Here is an 18517-nt window from a genome sequence, read left to right as displayed (position 1 = left end):
GGTTACACAACTCTGTGCATGGACTGAAGGCATCCAGTTGTACACCTTGGGTGAATTGAAAGCTTTGTGAATAGTATCTCCAAAAGCTGTTAAAACTGAAAAGCGCTAGAATTTTCTTCGTCCCATCTGCAGACCGTAGCTAAAATTAAAATGATACAAAATAATAAAATAAAAATAGTGAATTCTGCTGGTTTCAGCTATCTCCTTTTTCAGTTTTGTGTGTATTTCAACTGGGACCTTCTGGAAGATGATGGAATCCCAAGAGTCTCCACAAAGAAGGTCATTTCAGGCACCATGCAAGGGCAATCTTTTTTTTTTCCTAACACCTCAGCCCAATTCAAGCCTGACACCATCATGAGACATTTGCCCAGCTGGATTAGATCTCCTGGTTTTTACTTATTGCAACACTTCATACTCTAATAACAATTCCACCTGATCATTGGTTGACAAAATGTTTTCACATATGTTGTTTAAGCCTCAGAACATTTCTGTGAAAGGCATCTCGCTCCTAATGTTTCCAAGGAATAACCAATTTAAACCCTTGAACTTGGAAAATGTAATTATTTTCCAATTTAGTGTTCTCATCATACAACTTGGCTCACAGCAAATAATATTCATTTAATCATAAAAAAAAAAAAAGTTGGGATGACTCTTCACTTCTCTCTGTGACAAACACACCTCGGACGTTATTTAATAAAGGGTACCTAGAGTAAAACAAAGCAAAACCAAAGCCACTTTTCTTTTTCAAACCACTACTATAATTACTAATGGAAACACACACACACACACACACACACACACACACACACACACACACACTCCTTTCTTTGCAAAGAATGTGCTATTAGCTGGAAAACTTCTGATTATATATAATTATATAGTAATTAGGCTTGTAATGGCACTTTTATCATGCGTTGGATTAGATGGTTAGCATAATTATGGCCACCATTTCGATCTGTATTAAAACCATGTAATTGTTTGGCGGGGCTGGGTGACACAGAACAGAGCTGATGCTCCTTGGAAAACATAGATGCTAAATAAATCCTCCCCCGTGTCCATTGAAAGTTCACTTCAAACATGGGTGTTTCAGAAAAAGCAACTGTGTAAAAAGCATTGAAAGGTAGCTCAGGGCGCCTTTCCTGGTAGAGCATAGAATGAGAGAGAATCAAATCGGCAGATGCAGGAGAGTTTTGCGTGAGTATTTTTAAATGTTTGGTTGGTTGGAAAAAGGCAAACTGTCAATATTCCAGAGGTTGGACTTGATTGAAGGCTATCTGAAGAACGTATTTGTGTATTTTATTCTTTAACAGGAAGGGAATGTTTCAGATACACTTTTGTGTTTCCTTGTTAGGAAACATATCGAAAATTGTGAGTGTAGTGGGTAGAATCCTAAGATGGGCCCAGTTGTGGGTTCAGTGGGTCCTAAATGTATGTCTACCCAGAACCTGCAAATAGGAATTCGTTTGGAAATTGGGTCTCTCTGCAGACGTGATGAAGGGAAGGGTCTGAGATGAGGTCCTCCTGGAGGAGGGTGGCCCTAAATCCAGTGACAGGGTCCTTACAAGACACAGAAGAGGAGAGACCCAGACACAGAGGAGAAGCCACATGAAGATGGAGACAGAGACGGGAGGGACGCGGCCACGAGCCCAGAGATCCCTGGAGCCCCCAGAAGCTGGAAGAGGCGGGAAGGACCCTCCCCTGGAGCCTCTGGAGGGAGCGCGGCCCTGGGACACCTTGACCTCAGACGTCTGGTCCCCAGGACTGACAGAGGATAAATTTCTGTTGTTTTAAGCCATCTGGTTTGGGTCATTCGTGAAGGCAGCCCTAGGACATCTCATACAGTGGCACCCCTGGCTTCTAATCATAACAATCAAAAACACCCACAGGCATTGCCAATGGTCCCCCAGGAGGCAAGATCACCCCTGGTTGAGAAGCCCGACTCGAAGCCTACAACAGTCCAGGTTTGAGTCCAACAGAAATGAGCTCCACCTTTTCTGCCAAGAATCAGAAGCCTCACTGAGTCTCACTGGCCTGGACAGCGTCCCCTGCCCTCACGTGAGCTGACCCGAGGAAGGAACGAGATTCTGCATGACCCCAGGACTTGGTGCCCAGCCCACAGCCATCACCGGGGAGGGGTGGGTGCGCCGCAGCGTCTTCCAGACTGTCAGGTGTTTTGCCCATCCTATATCCAACCCCAGGAGGATGCTCCAGAAGAAGGGCCCCATCCTCCCCAGGGATGCAGGTGGTGAAGCTTGGGGGTCTCTGTGAAGAAGCAGCCTTCTCCTCTTAGCCTGGCACGGGCTTGGGAATCTCCCAGAAGGCTTGTTCAACACAGCCACACCCCCAGAGCTTTCTGTTCATCCCATCTGGGAGGGACCCCAGATTCTGCATGTCCAAAACATCCCCAGGTGATAAAGCGCTGCTGGTCCAGGCTGGCTTTGAGGACCACTGACTATCGGAAGAGGGAAGTTCTGTGTGGGATTCATCACTGAAAGGAACGTGCAGTCTTTCAGCGAGAAACCAAAGCTGAAGCCAGGATATGGAAGCAACCTAAGTGTCCATCGAGAGATGAATGGATAAAGAAGATGTGGCACATGTATACAATGGAATATTACTCAGCCATAAAAAGAAACGAAACTGAGTTATTTGTAGTGAGGTGGATGGACCTAGAGTCTGTCATACAGAGTGAAGTAAGTCAGAAAGAGAAAAACAAATACCATATGCTAACACATATGTATGGAAACTTAAAAAAAAAAAAAAGGTTCTGAAGAACCTAGGGGCAGGACAGGAATAAAGACGCAGACGTAGAGAATGGACTTGAGGACACGTGGAGGGGGAAGGGTAAGCTGGGACGAAGTGAGAGAGTGACATGGACATATATACGCTATCAAACGTGAAATAGATAGCTAGTGGGAAGCAGCCGCACAGCACAGGGAGATCAGCTGGGTGCTTTGTGACCACCTAGAGGGGTGGGATAGGGAGGGTGGGAGGGAGACGCAAGAGGGAAGAGATATGGGGAGATATGTATATGTACAGCTGATTCACTTTGTTGTACAGCAGAAACTAACACCACTGTAAAGCAATTATACTCCAATAAAGATGTGGAAAAAAACAAAAAAAGCTGAAAGCAGCTTCCTGTAATTTTAGCACTAGGCTGCCCAAATATTAAGGAAGATGGTAAAAGGCAGAAACAAGAGACTCAGGGACTTTGTAGGGTCGCCCACAAAAGCTGTGATATTGTGATTTATAAGAAATATGTCTTTGGTCTTCACCCCGCTTTGTGGCATGGAGCTCCCCAAACCCTTGGAACTTCGTAAGTGAGGAGAGAGACCAAGGTGTCTTTTGTTATGCTAATGAGGTGACTTTTGTTAACTCCCCTAAGGATGGGGGCCCGGGGAACCAATCCTGTGATTAGAGGTTGGAACTTTCAGTGCCACCCCCCTGATTTCCAGGGAGAGGAGAGGGGCTGGAGTTTGAATCAGTCATCCATGGCCAATGAGTGAATCTGTCGTGCTTAAGTAATGAAGCTTCCCTAAAGACCCAGAAGGATGGAATTCAGAGAGCTTCCAAGTTGGGGAGTGAGGTCAGTTCTACGTGACATGATGCCAGACCCCAGACTCCACAGGGACAGAGCTCCTTTGTTTGGGACCTCTCCGTCTGGCTGTGAGTTTGCACCTTGTAATATCCTTTGTCACAAACCGGTAATCTAGAGAATAAACAGGTTTCCTGAATTCTCTGAACCAGTCTAGTAAATTAATAGAACCCCAGAATAGGTGGTCGCTCAGAAACACAGGTGACACCCTGGATTGGGGATTGGCATCTGAAGTGGAGGAAGCCTTGTAGGACTTGAGCCCTTCACCTGTGGGGTCCGACCTTTTCTCCAGGTAGATGTGTCAGAATTGAGTTGAACTGTAGGACACCCAACTGGTGTGCAAGCATTGATGTGGGGAACCCTCCCCACACACACACCCATACACCTTGGAATTGGTACTAGAATCATTTTTATAGCACAGGAACTATTCCTGCACCATTGTATTGGGTTCAGACATGTTGCTGAATGCATCAGTAACAGGTGACCAAAGTGTGGGCTGTAAATGCGGCAGCCTCGTTTGTTTAATCTTCTTAGCTCCCATTCTCTGCCGGAAGAGCGGGACACCCCAAGTATCCGCTGCCCCTTGGCCTGCACCCCAGCATGAAGACCTGTGGGGAAGATAGTCACCCAATCAGAAACTTGGGGCCCAGCCGAGCAGATCCCAAGTCAGTCCCGCTAAGATCGGTGTTCACGATTTCCAGTTCGTTTGTGTATCGGCCTCATGTCTCTTGAGTCGTGATTCACAACCTGGGGGTTATTTTGCCTCCCCAGGGACACTTGGGAGTGTCTGGAGACATTTTGGCTGTGACAGCTACGGGGGAGGGGATGCTGCTGGCACGTGGTGGGTGGAGACCAGGGACACTGCTCCACAGCCCACAGTGCCCAGCACGCCCCGCCTCACAGAGTCACGCAGCCCCAAAAGTCAGTGGCACTGAGGCTAGAAGACAGTGATTTCCCACACAGTAAAATGAGTGTCCTTTGCGGGGAAGTGAACCACGTGCAATTTCTCTGTGCTCACGTCTCGTCTCTTGAGTAACTGCTGTGTTTTAGATCTTCTTGTCCAGAGATAAAATGTTTGTGCAATTTTCTCGATCGCTTGCCAGAGGACAAGGACAACATTTGAATCATAAAACGCCTTTCGAATGGAGCGTACAATACTTAAAATTTTAATTCTTAAGGATGTACACTTTAGACTTTTTTTTTTTTTTTTTTTTTGGCTTGATTCGTTTGAAGCATTTTATCCCACTCCAGTATCCAAACCGTATTTTAGGAAAGGCATTTGGGTTTGCAGATGTGTTTTTGTAATATGGATAAGTGCCTCTGGAATAGTGCTCACAATTGTATTTCTCTAGGTAAAAAAACAGAAGATCAGACTTCTTATTAGAATCAGAGGGTATTTCAGAAGCGATTGAAGGAACACCGCAGTCCCAGAAATCTCGGGAAAACTGAGGGGATGAAAGCTAAACTCAGCGTTAAAACTACAACGTGTTTCAATTCCATCTTAAATCAAGGAAGGAGTATTCATTCTAGCTGCTAATTCTATGCTTAGGAAAACACCCACCTCCCCCATGTCTTCATAAAAGTCTACTTAAATAGTACAGACGTAACGATAGATTGTTTTATATTTTTAAAATCCTTTATTAAAATAATCAACATAACTTATGTCTGCATCTTCTTCCTTTTAAAAACTATGTTTAAACAAAACGTTAAATGAATATAGGCGGCGACATCTCTTTGTTCATAGAAGTTGGGGGTGCTTTTTTCATTTGGTTTTTTTTGGACCTCCAGGTCAGTAAAAGACAGATGAGTGAGATTCCTGACCCCAGATTTTCCCGTCTGAGGCACTGAGATAAGCAATAACGTCTGGAAGAATGAGGTCTGCTGACGTAAACCCTCTCAACCCCCAGGAACTGGACAGACTCTCCCAGTGACATCTGATTAGACAGACAAGATCAAAATTCCACGGGATGAACACAGTTTCTCCCCTCTAAGCCCAGATTGCTCAATTTAAAACAAACACACACGAGCAGAAGAATATGGATGTGTCCACAGATGCCTTAGGGGTGATCAGCTCAAACATTTAAAAATACCTAAAATTTCAGCATCAGCGTCTAAATATTTTAAGAGTAGTCATTACCTGGCTTCAAGCTAATTTTAAGCTGTTCTTTTATACAAAGTAATTTCACCACTGAGGCAAGATTTGTTTGGAAGGAGTTATGTCGGAAAGAGGACTTCTTACATTTGGAAGGTGCAATTTCCAGAGGAAAGCTGCATTTGGTGATGCTTTCTCAAAGTTGCGTTCTAGTTTTTGCACTAGCCCAGTGACATTTTAGGGAATTAATGAAATGTGCTTGAGAGAGCTTTAGAAGTATCAAACTAACGTGTCTTCAAATTCTCTGAGAAAGCTTTGCAAATGCGAATAATTCCCGCATATGCTGTGTTGGGATTATGCTACCCAAGTAGGTGCAAACAAAAATAGGTCTAAAAAAAAAAAACTCTTTATGCTTATAGACCTTTACTTAAGAAAAACTTTTAAAAACTTAAAAAAATACAAGCGCAGCAATTTGTTTCTTTTCGTCACTGTGATTTCCGCATTGGATTTCTTGTTGCACTGTTTTCTATACAAATATCATTTCAGCTTCCCTGAATGGAGTTTCTTTCAAACTGGAGAGTTTCACAAAGCATGTGAAACTTGCTTCCCCCTACGCTGTCATGATGAATTGGTTGAGTATTATTGTCATGGAACAGATACCAGGAAAGTAGCTAAGTTTGTAGAAGTATTATTTAAGATTAAACGGAGACTGGGCTTCCCTGGTGGTGCAGTGGTTAAGAATCTGCCTTTCAAGGCAGGGGACACAGTTTCGAGCCCTGGTCCGGGAAGATCCCACATGCCGCGGAGCAGCTGAGCTTGTGTGCCACAACTACTGAGCCTGCGCTCTAGAGCCCGCGATCCACAACTACTGAGCCCGTGTGCCACAACTACTGAAGCCCGCATGCCTAGAGCCCGTGCTCCACAACAAGAGAAGCCACCGCAATGAGAAGCTGCGCACCGCAACGAAGACCCAACACAACCAAAAATAAGAGCAAATAAATAAATTAATTAAAAACAAAAAGATTACATGGAGACAAATCAATTTTAGGGGTGTTTTCTTTAAATGAAAATTGTAGCCAAATTTAAAAAGACAAATGTGGGCCTATCTATCTATCTATCTAATTTGTCTATTATATAATAAATGTCTGGTACATAGTTTCGATCTATCTGTCCACCTATCCATCTAGCATCTATCTATCTACCTATCTATCTAAACGTATATATACACACCCACGTACAAAAATTTTATCTGTCATCTGTGTGAAATAGCAACTATGCATTGTGCTAAGACAGTGATTCTCTACAATAGACAATGCCCTCCTTCTGCAGAGAGGCAATGTCTGCAGACATTTTTGGTTGTCACCACTGGGGAAAAGGACATGGTCCTGGCACGGGATGAGTGGAGACCAGGGATTCCGCTCCGCAGCCCGCAGTGCCCAGGACAGCTCCCCTACAGCAAAGAATTATCTGGTTCGAATATCCACAGTGCCAGGGAAGAAAAACCCTGGGCTGTAGATTAGGAAATATTCAGTGGGACCCGTTGAATGTGCACACCAGGGAAGGGTGCCCGCAGAGTGATGGACAGAACAACACAAACGCTGTAGAAGGATCTGATTAGTGTCATTCTCACCTGGCATCTCTGGTCTTTGTACCCGGTGGCATGCCCTATACATGGAGTTGAACATAACTCCAGGTACCACCTATGCTAGAAGAGAAATAAAATAGAAAGTCCCTAAACAATTTTTAATGTATTTTCCAATAAATTATGTATTTTCTTTTACAGTGTCTTTTTTTTTGGGGGGGGGTGGATGAGCCAGGGCTTTTTGGGGTTTGTTTTTAAATTGAAATAGAGTTCATATACATATACAATAGTGTATGTCTCAGGGGTACAACACGGTGATTCACAATTTTTCCAGATTAAACTCCATTGTAGGTTATTACAAGATACAATGGCTCTATTCCCTGTGCTGTACAATATACCCTCGTATCTTATTTATTTTATATGTAATACTTTGTGTCTTTTAATCCCCTCCCCCGTCTTGTCCCTCCCCCCTTCCCTCTCCCCACGGGTAACCGCTAGTTTCTTCTCTGTGTCTGTGAGTCTGCTGCTTTTTTTGCTATATTCACTAGTTTGCTTTGTTTTTTAGATTCCACCTATAAGTGAGATCCTACAGTATCTGTCTTTCTCTGCCTGACGTGTTTCGCTGAGCGTAATATCTTCCAGGTCCATCCACGTTGTTGCAAATGGCAAAAGTTCGTTGCTTTTTTATGGCGGCATAAAAATGTTCAAGAACCCCTCCAACCTCAGAGCATGAATTGTTTACACACCAGTGTTTAGTAAAACACTCAGATGGCTTTTGACTGCAAACTGAAGCAGGAAGTGTTAAGGGTGGGGCCCGGGCTCGGTGGCCAAAGTGGTTTGAGAAGTCAAGAAGATGGTTTTAAGAAAAGGGTATTAAAAAAAAAAAGGGGGGGGGGGGATTCTTGTTTCACTGCTCTACGGCAGCTGATCCGGTGCGTGTCAGAGTGCAGTCGCGGTACTTCAAACGAATGACATCACCTTTTCCCACCGTCCCCGCAAAACAAGCACCTTAAAGATGGCGCAGCCCCAGAGGTGACCTGACATCTCCCACCCACAGGTTCTTATCTTGCCTCTCCCCTAAGAAGTGGAGCCTAAATTCCTCCCCCTTGCATCCGAGATAAACTTACTCTGTCTCACACGTCTTAGTTCCCTAGAGCTGCCAAAACAATGCACCACTGATTGGGTGATGCATTGGGGCTGCACCCAATCGTCATGCGACTGGGGCTTAAACATCAGACATGTATCTCTCGTAGTCCTGGAGGCTGGAATCTGAGATCCAGGTGTGGGCAGGGCTGGTTCCTCCCGAGGCCTCTCTCCTGGGCGTGTAGACGGCCATCTCCTCTCTGTGTCCTCACAGGGTTGTCCCTCTCTGCGCGTCTCTGTCTTGATCGCCTGTTCTTATAAGGGATCAGGACCCACCCTAGTGACCTCATTGTACCCTCATCCCGTCTTTAACGACCCCATGTCCAAACACAGCCCCATCCTGAGGTCCTGGGGGTTGGGACTTCAACATATGGATTTTGAAGGCACGCGGTTCAGTCCGTGTCACCACAGAATGGGGGTGGAAGGGACACTTGTAAGAGGTTAGGAAAGCCCCTGTAGCTTCCTCCCATTTCTCCAGGGCTGCTCCCTGGTGGAAACCAGCCCCAGGGCTGGGAGGAAACCGAAGCCCCATGGACGTAGTCCTGCGGACAGCCCCAGCGGAACCCAGCTTCAAGTCACCGCTCCTCAGCTCTCGATTTGATGACCGCTGCGTGCTCGTTCCAGAATAGCACCCCATCCACCTAAATACGCAACCGACCTCATCCCATTTAATGAAAACCATGAAGGAAACCTGAAGATTGGGAAGAGAGAGGGCAGAAGTTGTGCTATTTCATTCGTATTCAATATGCAGGAGGGGGGCCAGAAATCCAGGTTGTTTCTGAAATAACTGCACTCAGCTCCTTCCGAGATTCCATTTCCCGGCAGCCTTTACTTTACTTTTGACAAGCTGGAGTTGCACCAGGTGTAGCCTTGAGAGAGACAGCTCCCTGTGGCCCCACAGAGCTCTGATGCGTAGGCTCTACCTGCAAGCATCCCGGCTCACACGGCAGGAGCTCAGAAGAACAAACACCCAGCCTGCAACCACAAAAGCCTGCAGCCATCTCACACCCCCGAGTCAGGAAATAATAACACGCCCCTCTTATGAACACTGGAAGCTAGTATGAGGGATGCTGCTTCTGTCCTCTGTGTCTTGTTCTCACTGCTCCTTGCAAAATTCTGGAAAGATCTTTGAGAGCAAGAAAATCGGTAGCAATAGCTCCAAAAGGAGGTCAGAGTTTTGAAGCTGTCATTCTTTTTTTTTTTTAATTTAAATTTTTTTATTGAAGTATAGTTGCTGAAGTTACAGGTGTACAATATAGTGATTCACAATTTTTATAGGTTGTACTCCGTTTACAGGTATTATAAAATATTGGCTGTGTTCCCTGTGCTGTATAATGTATCCTTGTAGCTTTTTTTTTTTAACGTCTTTATTGGAGTATAATTGCTTTACAATGGTGTGTTGGTTTCTGCTGTATAACAAAGTGAATCAGCTATACGTATACATATATCCCCATATCCCCTCCCTCTTGCATCTCCCTCCCACCCTCCCTATCCCACCCCTCTAGGTGGTCACAAAGCACCGAGCTGATCTCCCTGTGCTATGCGGCTGCTTCCCACTAGCTATCTATTTTCTTGTAGCTTATTTTATACCTAATAGTTTGTACCTGTTACTCCCCTCCCCCTATACTGCCCCTCCCCACTTCCCTCTCCCCACTGGTAACCACTAATGCATTCTCTATATCTGTGAGTCTGCTTCTTTTCTGTTATAGTCACTGGTTTGTTATGTTTTTTACATTCCACATATAAGTGATAACATACAGTATTTCTCTTTCTCTGTCTGACTTATTTCACTTAGTCTGATCATCTCTAGGTCCATCCATGTTGTTACAAATAGAACTATTTTATTCTTTTTTATGGCTGAGTAATATTCCATTGTATATATATATATATATATATATATATATATATATATATATATAGCACATCTTCTTTATCCATTCCTCTGTTTGATGGACACTTAGGTTGCTTCCATGTCCTGGCTATTGTAGATAGTGCTGCTATGAACATAGGGGGTGCATGTATCTTTTCCAATTAGTTTTCATCCTTTCTGGATATATGCCCAGGAGTGGGATTGCTGGATCACATGGTAGCTCTGTTTTCAGTTTTTTAAGGAACCTCCATATTGTTCTCCATAGTAGCTGCACCAATTTACAATCCCACCAACAGTGCACGAGGGTTCCCTTTTCTCCACGCCCTCGCCAGTTGAAGCCATCATTCTCTGGCAAGTGCACAGTTTATCTTGGGTGGGCTGGACTGTGGAACATGCTTGCACCATCAGTCTGGGATGTGACACATTGACAGACCCCCCCCACCGGTACAACCTTGTCATTTTGCAAAGAGGAAGGCAACCTGCCAACTGGCTAAAGGTAGACAGATGTATACATATTTTTAGAGTTTTTCTGTAAAAGGTTTATCCCATGCCCTTGGGGCAACAAATGGGAGTGTCTACAGAAACAGACCCTCCACAGTACGACCTCCAGTTCATCAAGTTTTCATGGGGATCTAAAATAAGACAAGCTGATGTGTTGGATCTCTGGGGTTACTGTAACAAATTACCCCAAACTGGGGCGACTTAGGGCAACAGAAATATATCCTCAGTTCTGGAGACCAGAAGTGTGAGACGAAGGTGTGGGCAGGGCTGGTTAGTTCTGGAGGCTCTGAGGGAGAAGCTGTCCCATCCCCTCTCCCAGCTTCTGGTGGTCCTGGGCTTGTAGATGCATTACCCCAATCTCTACCTCCTTGTAAACAATGCTTTCTCCTCTTTGTGTTTCCTTTTCATGTAGGGACATGTGTCCATGCATCACTGGATTTAAGGCTCACCTGGTTCATCCAGGCTGATCTCATTTCAAGATCCTCAGTCACATCCACAAAGACTCTTTTTCCAAATAACATCCCATTGATGGATTGTAAGAGGACATATCATTTTTTGGGGGGGGAGAGAGGGGGGGCCACCATGGAACCCAGTACCTGGTCCATGAAAGACAACCTCTAAGCTTCTTGGTCATTGGCTTTTTAAGAATATGGTGGAATCTCAACATTTTGGCCAAAGATTGTGGAATCCCTTACCAGGAATTCACATTTATCCAGGTACCTTCAGATTCCTTAATGATCACACGGTAGAAATATTAGACTGATTGACATTTTCAAATCCTAAAATTTAGACCCACAGACTCCTGCCTAAATGACTTCACGGTCTGTATTAAAATGCCCCACAGAAGGCTGGGCCCATTGAGGGATCAATTTTCCCCCAAACTATACAGTTTCATCCATTGAACACTCTGTTGTGAATCTTTTGGAATTTAAAAAAAAATTTTTTTTTATTGAACTAACTATAGTTGATTTACAATGCTGTGTTAATTTCTGCTATACAGCAAAGCCACTCAGTTATACATATATATACATTCTTTTTAATATTCTTTTCCATTATGGTTTATCCCAGGATATTGAATATAGTCTCTTCTGGAAATTTGAAACTCTTTGTACTGTCTCTAGACAAGCCCACACCTACTCCCCCGCTTTTAAAAGCTGAGGCGCTACATCTGATATTCAGTGAACTCCAGTTCTGTGTGTGCCCACACAGCAGATTAAATTTGTTTCTAAATTGTTCTTAGTTCTGTGTCCCTCCAAGATTTCACACCACAGAACATTCCTATCCCATGAAGGTCTTTTTGTATTTAACCTCAAGTTTATCTGTCACACTTGTATCATCTTTCTTTTTGCCCGAGAGGGCAGCCACGAATTCAGCAAAATTCAAAACAAGTGATACCAAACCCTGGTTTTCTTATAAAGTTCCACTGTTCATTATACAAACAGATGGTTGTGGTGTTGTTCTTGGTGGTGGTAACCCCAAATATACCCCATGTATGTGTGATGGATACTACCTGTTGTGCCTTTTATCCTGTGGACCGGTGTTTGATGTTAAGTCCAGGCAGGAGGTGTTGGTGGCATCCTTGCTTCCTGGGGATGGGTGGAATCTGCTCTTGCAAGGTTATGGGATGGGATATTTTAGGGCTCCTTTTGGATATGTCCAGTATTGCCTGTTTCTATTCAAGTCTGTCCACATTTTCTAAGACTGTTCTGAACAGCACTTCTTTTTTTCCCCTTTACTTATGTACCTTTAAATTGAAGTTTTGTTGATTTACAATGTTTTAGTTTCAGGTGGACAGCAAAGCGATTCAGTTATATGTGTGTGTGTGTGTGTGTGTGTGTGTGTGTATATATTCTTTTTCAGATTCTTTTCCATTATAGATTATTACAAGACACTGAGTACAGAGCCCTGTGTTGTACAGTAGGTCCTTGTTGTTTATCTATTTTATATATCTGCTAATCCCAAACTCCTAATTTATCCCTCCCACCCCCTTTTCCCTAATTCGAAAAGATACATGCAGCCAAGTAAATAAAAATAATTAATTAAAAGAAAAAAGATCTTCGGGAAAAACCTGAAGAAACTTTTTGGCCACCCCAATATAAATTATATATACACTAGGTAAAACGTATACATTATACAGAGTATACAAATGTATTTATTATGACTATCGTATTTTAAAATCCATATTCTCATCTAACGCTCCAGGGCTTTATTGTTGCACACGCCTTTTGACACGTGAAGAATTAATTTCCACATCAAGAGTAGACAAAGAGGCCTGCTTTATTTACGTTTAAGTCACCCTGCAGTTTTCTGAATAACGTTTACTGGGTGACCCACGTTCTCTGCCCTGTTAAAACGGCATATGCATTCTGGAGTCCTGTGAAATGCATTTCTCAATCTCTTTCTTTCCTCTGCAATAGGAAACTATTTTTTTTAAATCCTGACTTTATCACGAGAAAAGCTAGTTGCCACCTCATTCCCAGTCTTATTTTTCGGGATTTTAGAGCCCCGCCACCACGCCTCGGAGGGGATGATGCTGTGAGGCGGGCCTGAATCCTCCATTAAGGAAGAATTCCAGCCCCAAATGCCTTCCTCCAAGATCAGGGGGCGTGTTTCTACTTATAGTCACATCCTCCTCACGTCCTTCACGAGTTTTCAACTTTTCTCTTCCTACCGATAAATACTGCTGATCAGCTACAGCAATCTGTTTCTCCGATAAGAATTAATAAATGTTTTCTTACGTCCCTCCTGGAAGTTAAGATAAACTACAGAACCACAGTTTCTAGGCAAGCCCTGAGATAACTCTCAATCTGTAGCTCCTGTGAAATCTTGTGTGTTCTGAGGTCTCTGTCCTTATGAAAAAAAAATTGGCACACAACATTAGAAAAATCTTTGTAAAGATTCTCCTAATCCAGACACAGCCTTTTGGGACATTTTCCTCCCTTTATGGGGCGGGGGAGGCATCATCTTGTTATATAATGAAGATCAGAGTGCGTTACAAAATTTGGATGGCTGCCTATGATACTTAAAATTTGGTCATAATGCTTCCATTCTGAAGAGTTTGAAAATCCCCTTACATAAACAGACCAGTATACTTTCCCATATTTCCGGGTGTTGAAAGTATGTCTATTTATTTCTCTATAATAAAAACTGCCTTCAATCATTGGTGTCATTGTCAGATCATGTCACTAAAACAGAATATCACTGACTGGGCGGCTTAAACAGCAGAAATTTATGGTCTCCAGTCCTGGAGGCTGGAATCTGAGATCCAGGTGTCAGCAGGGCTGGTCCCTCCCGAGGCCTCTCTCCTGGGCGTGTGGACGGCCGTCTCCTCCCTGTGTCCTCACAGGGTCGTTGCTCTGTGTGTGCCTGTGTCCTGATCTCCTCTTCTTATAAGAACACCAGTGCTATGGGATCAGGGCCCACCCTAGTGACCTCATTGTACCTTTGTCCCCTCTTTAAAGACCCCATCTCCAAATCCAGCCACATTTTCTGAGGTCCTGGGGGTGGGGACTTCAACATCTGAATTTGTGTGAGATTGTGGAGCACACTTCATCCCATAATATTCTCCAAAATTTAATTCTGAAAAGTACATTTCTAGACATAGAATGACTGCACCAAAACATATGATCATTTCGTAACATTACAACCAAAAGTGTCTAAGAATTCCCTCATTAGCATGGAACATTTCACCTGTACCATGTCAGGTGGATTTAAAAACAAAAAGAAAAAAGCCGTCACGTTTGTTCTCAGTCCAGGTTCTTTGATTATTAGTTATTTTAAAGATTTTTTATTTCCTCCCTGTGTGAATGACCCGGAGCTATGCCCTTTTTTGGGTTAATTGTCTGTTAATGCCCATTGAACATATATCAGTTTGGCTCATGTACTTTTCGTAGGCACTTTGCATTCTTGTTGTAAATGTGTTTTTATTTTGTTTATAATTCCATAATGTTCTTACATTTTTAGGTTGTCAGATCTATTTATCTGTTTACCCCTGTGATTCTGTCTCTGTCAAGTTTAGGAGGTCCTCCTATGGCCATCCAGGGATTGGAAAACTGACCCCACTCCACTATCATCTTCTAGTCTTGTTGTTTTTTTTTTTTTTGGCCATGCCACACGGCTTGGGGGATCTTAGTTCCTCAACCAGGGATTGAACCCGTGCCCCCTGCAGTGGAAGCATGGACTCCTAACCACTGGACCACCAGGGAGGTCCCTAGTCTCGTTGTGTTGTTTGTTTTCCCAATTCTTTATTTAATTTTTTTTAATTTATTTAATTAAAAAATTTTAATGTTTATACAATTTTTAAAGGTTACTTTCCATTTGCAGTTATTATAAAATATTAGCTATATTCCCTGTGTTGTACAATATAACCTTGAGCCTGTCTTATACGTTCCCCCTATCTTTAAACCTAGTCCTTCTGAAATGGATTTTAGTTTTCTTTCGTGGTAATGTCTTTGTGGTACTTTTTAATAGCATACAAGGTGAGAATCTGAAGAAGCTTTTAACCCAAAGTACATAACAGTTGGTACTAGAATATTATTTATAATGTCTAGAGACATATACGACTTGATTAGATATAATTTTTCTCATGTTCCTTTGTGCTACTTGGAATTCATGGAAAGCTCCAGACACTAGCACATGAGCTAAAAGGACAGCCTGACCCAAGTGACAAGGTTTGGTTTGTGGATTCTAGGATGCAGGTCACCGTGGTTCATGGGGGCCACCCCACTCATTCATTTTCACAACTTGAGATTTAAGGTAGGGAAAGGAAACTGCGTTAACATAAGATGGAACAGAATGATCGATGCCCTTGGTGAAATCTCTCTTAAGTCATCATATTTACTTCCTAATCATCTTTGCTTTCTAATCATCACTATGATTCCTTGGGTAAAATGTGACTTCTAAAGTTCAAGTTCAGAAGTCCAGTTACACAGCAGCCACAGGGGCATCGAACGTTAACTTCTCTTTCGGACGAAGGATGCTTCTATCCACCATATGTATTTACGTTTCGGGAAGCATGACCCACCTGTGTTCCTCCAGCATCACAGCTTAGATTTTCCATGAATCTCTTCAGCATCTGACAAGTAAAAACTTCCCTGCGTATCTTCGGTGATGAGTGAATGCACCATCTTCTAATTACAGGCTGGTCTGTCCCAGGCAATGTGTCTGTTCTCAACACGTTCCTCTACAGTTTCCTTTGAAATCTCTCAAGAAAAGCCTCCGAGTAAATAGACACGTATAAAAACATTATTGAGGCCTTCCCTGGTGGCGCAGTGGTTGAGAGTCTGCCTGCCGATGCAGGGGAGGCGGGTTCGTGCCCCGGTCCGGGAGGATCCCACAGCCCGCGGAGCGGCTGGGCCCGTGAGCCATGGCCGCTGAGCCTGCGCGTCCGGAGCCTGTGCTCCGCAACGGGAGAGGCCACAACAGTGAGAGGCCCGCGTACCGCAAAAAACAAAAACAAAACCATTATTCATAGACGTTGGAGCTCCATACATGAATAAGAGCAGAGTGACAGTCAAATGTCCTTGTACTTTTTCAGATTTTTAAACTTCAGTTTGTAGAGAGGGTGGCTTAGGGTTTTGTTTTATTTTAGTGATGGTGGATTGCTTGATTTTACCCAAATGTGCACATATTTAACCATTCCAGGATTCTACCTTGGATGAGTTCATTGCTCTCAGCCCATTTGGAGTTCAGGACCTCCCTAACCAGGGCAGTGTGTGTGACATCTCCATGGTGAAAACTTCATTTCCATCAGCAGGAAGGCCATTGCTAGGTCAAAACTTATCCACGTATGTTGGGTCAAACACTTATTCAACAAGTGAAGTTGAAGCTGTTGGAAAAGGGGGTCCGCTTTGCATAAAATGTCTCTAGAGAGCCAGGCGCCAAAATGCAGCCTTTGGGGTGCGTGGAGACGCTTTGTGAGTGGTGGGGATTCAGCTGGGCTCCCACCGGGGCAGGCCTCTGATGACTGTGGGTGTACTGATCATCGTGATAAAATAAGTACCATCACCTGTGACTCATTATGACTGCAGCGGTCCATCCGTGGGGGCAGAAGTGCCCAGGATTGTAATAGAACGTAGCCAACTAACTAGGTTATCGTGAGTTTCCAGCGCGTTAAACCAACGCAAACCCACCACAGGGCCGTCCGGACAAGGGAAAAGGAATTCTTGCAGAGGGTTGCAAAGCTACTAAATGTGAGCGCTTATAAACACTTGAGTCACTCCTTGCCAGGAAAACATTCACTGGTGCCGAATGAAAGCACAAACCCCCTACGTGGCTATGCAACAGCTCACCTGAGAAATAGGAAAAAATCACTGAGCGTGAGACATGACCTAGGCTATTCCTAGTAAACCACGGCTTCATCTGAATGACAGTAAAGTCTCACCACGGAAATCAGAAACCGTATTCCTGTAACTGAACGCTTCTCTGAATCAGAATATATAATAAAATAGATTAGAATGTATATTCCAGAATATATTAGAATGTAGTAATATCACATAAATAATACCTAATATTATATATAAATTGTAGCGTGTGAAGGCAGCTGAAAACCTCTTGGAATATATATATTAGAACATATAATAAAACATTAGAATATATATCTCAGAATAGATTAGAATATATGGGGTATAAATAGTATCTAATATTATATACATAAAGACTGTAAAGGCTGTGAGGGCAGCTGAAAACCTCTTGGAATATATATATTAGAACATATAATAAAACATTAGAATATATATCTCAGAATAGATTAGAATATATGGGGTATAAATAGTATCTAATATTATATACATAAAAACTGTAAAGTCTGTGAGGGCAGCTGAAAACCTCTTGGAATATATATATTAGAACATATAATAAAACATATTAGAATATATATTCAGAATAGAATATGTGTGATATAATAATATCTAATATATATAAAGTCTGTGAGGGCAGCTGAACACTTCTTTTGGAATATATATATTAGAACATAATCAAATAGAATATATACTGTAAAACATGTATCACAGAATGGCTTGGAATATAATATGTGATATTTAATATCTATTATACACATATAAATTCTTAAGTCTGAAGGCTGGTAAACACTTACTTTAGAATATATATCAGAACACATTGGAATGTAATATATATAATAATATAGAGAGATTGTAAACTTTGTGAAGGCAGCTGTACGCTTTTTATTTTAACTCAGTATACACACGCACACATATCTACCTATCTACTTATAGACATACACATTTACAAATACATGCGATTCCAAAAGAAGTGTCCAGCTGCCCTCACGGACCACCCTTTTTCTCTCTCCCTCATTCAACACCGCCTACACCTGTTTCGGCGTTGACTTTAGCGCTCGTTCTGAGTACGGGGAGCGTTTAGTCCGCTGGGTTACAGAGTTCGGTATTTCCCTGCCCCGTCACCACCGAATGCTCCTCACAAAGGCGGTACAAATGCCCCTGTAATGCCTCGCTTGCAGGGCTTTTTTTCTTTTTTGCCTTTCAAGAAATATGCTGTGGTTTCTGAAGAATTTTTATGAGTCTTCCAGATGAAAGCGGCTTTGTTCACCAAGGTGTTGTGAAACCCGCCGGGATATTTATAGGAACAGGTAGGTTAGCGGTCAAACTCCGGGCGGGCGAGGAAGGGTCAGATCCACTCCGCCACCCAGAGTTTAACTCTGCAAGCGTCTCTGTTACTTTTTCCTCCCCGGCTGCCATTAGAAGGGCAAGGCGTGCCTTT

At 43.1% G+C, this 18517-nt stretch overlaps 1 protein-coding gene across 1 annotated transcript in view; it reads left to right on the top strand.

Annotated features, from left to right (window-relative positions):
* The first annotated feature begins 17720 nt into the window (after positions 1-17720).
* The window catches only part of PRKX (protein kinase X-linked), an 86687-nt gene continuing 85890 nt past the window's right edge, over positions 17721-18517 (top strand). The window contains exon 1 of the mRNA XM_032621037.1: positions 17721-18386. Within this exon, the coding sequence (XP_032476928.1) occupies positions 18314-18386 (73 nt within the window). The 5' untranslated portion in view covers positions 17721-18313. The remainder of the gene's footprint in view (positions 18387-18517) is intronic.

This window comes from Phocoena sinus, chromosome X, assembly GCF_008692025.1.
Source record: "Phocoena sinus isolate mPhoSin1 chromosome X, mPhoSin1.pri, whole genome shotgun sequence".
NCBI lineage: Eukaryota > Metazoa > Chordata > Mammalia > Artiodactyla > Phocoenidae > Phocoena > Phocoena sinus.
The sequence above is the reverse complement of the archived record's forward strand: the minus strand, read 5'-3'. Positions and strand labels throughout refer to the sequence as shown.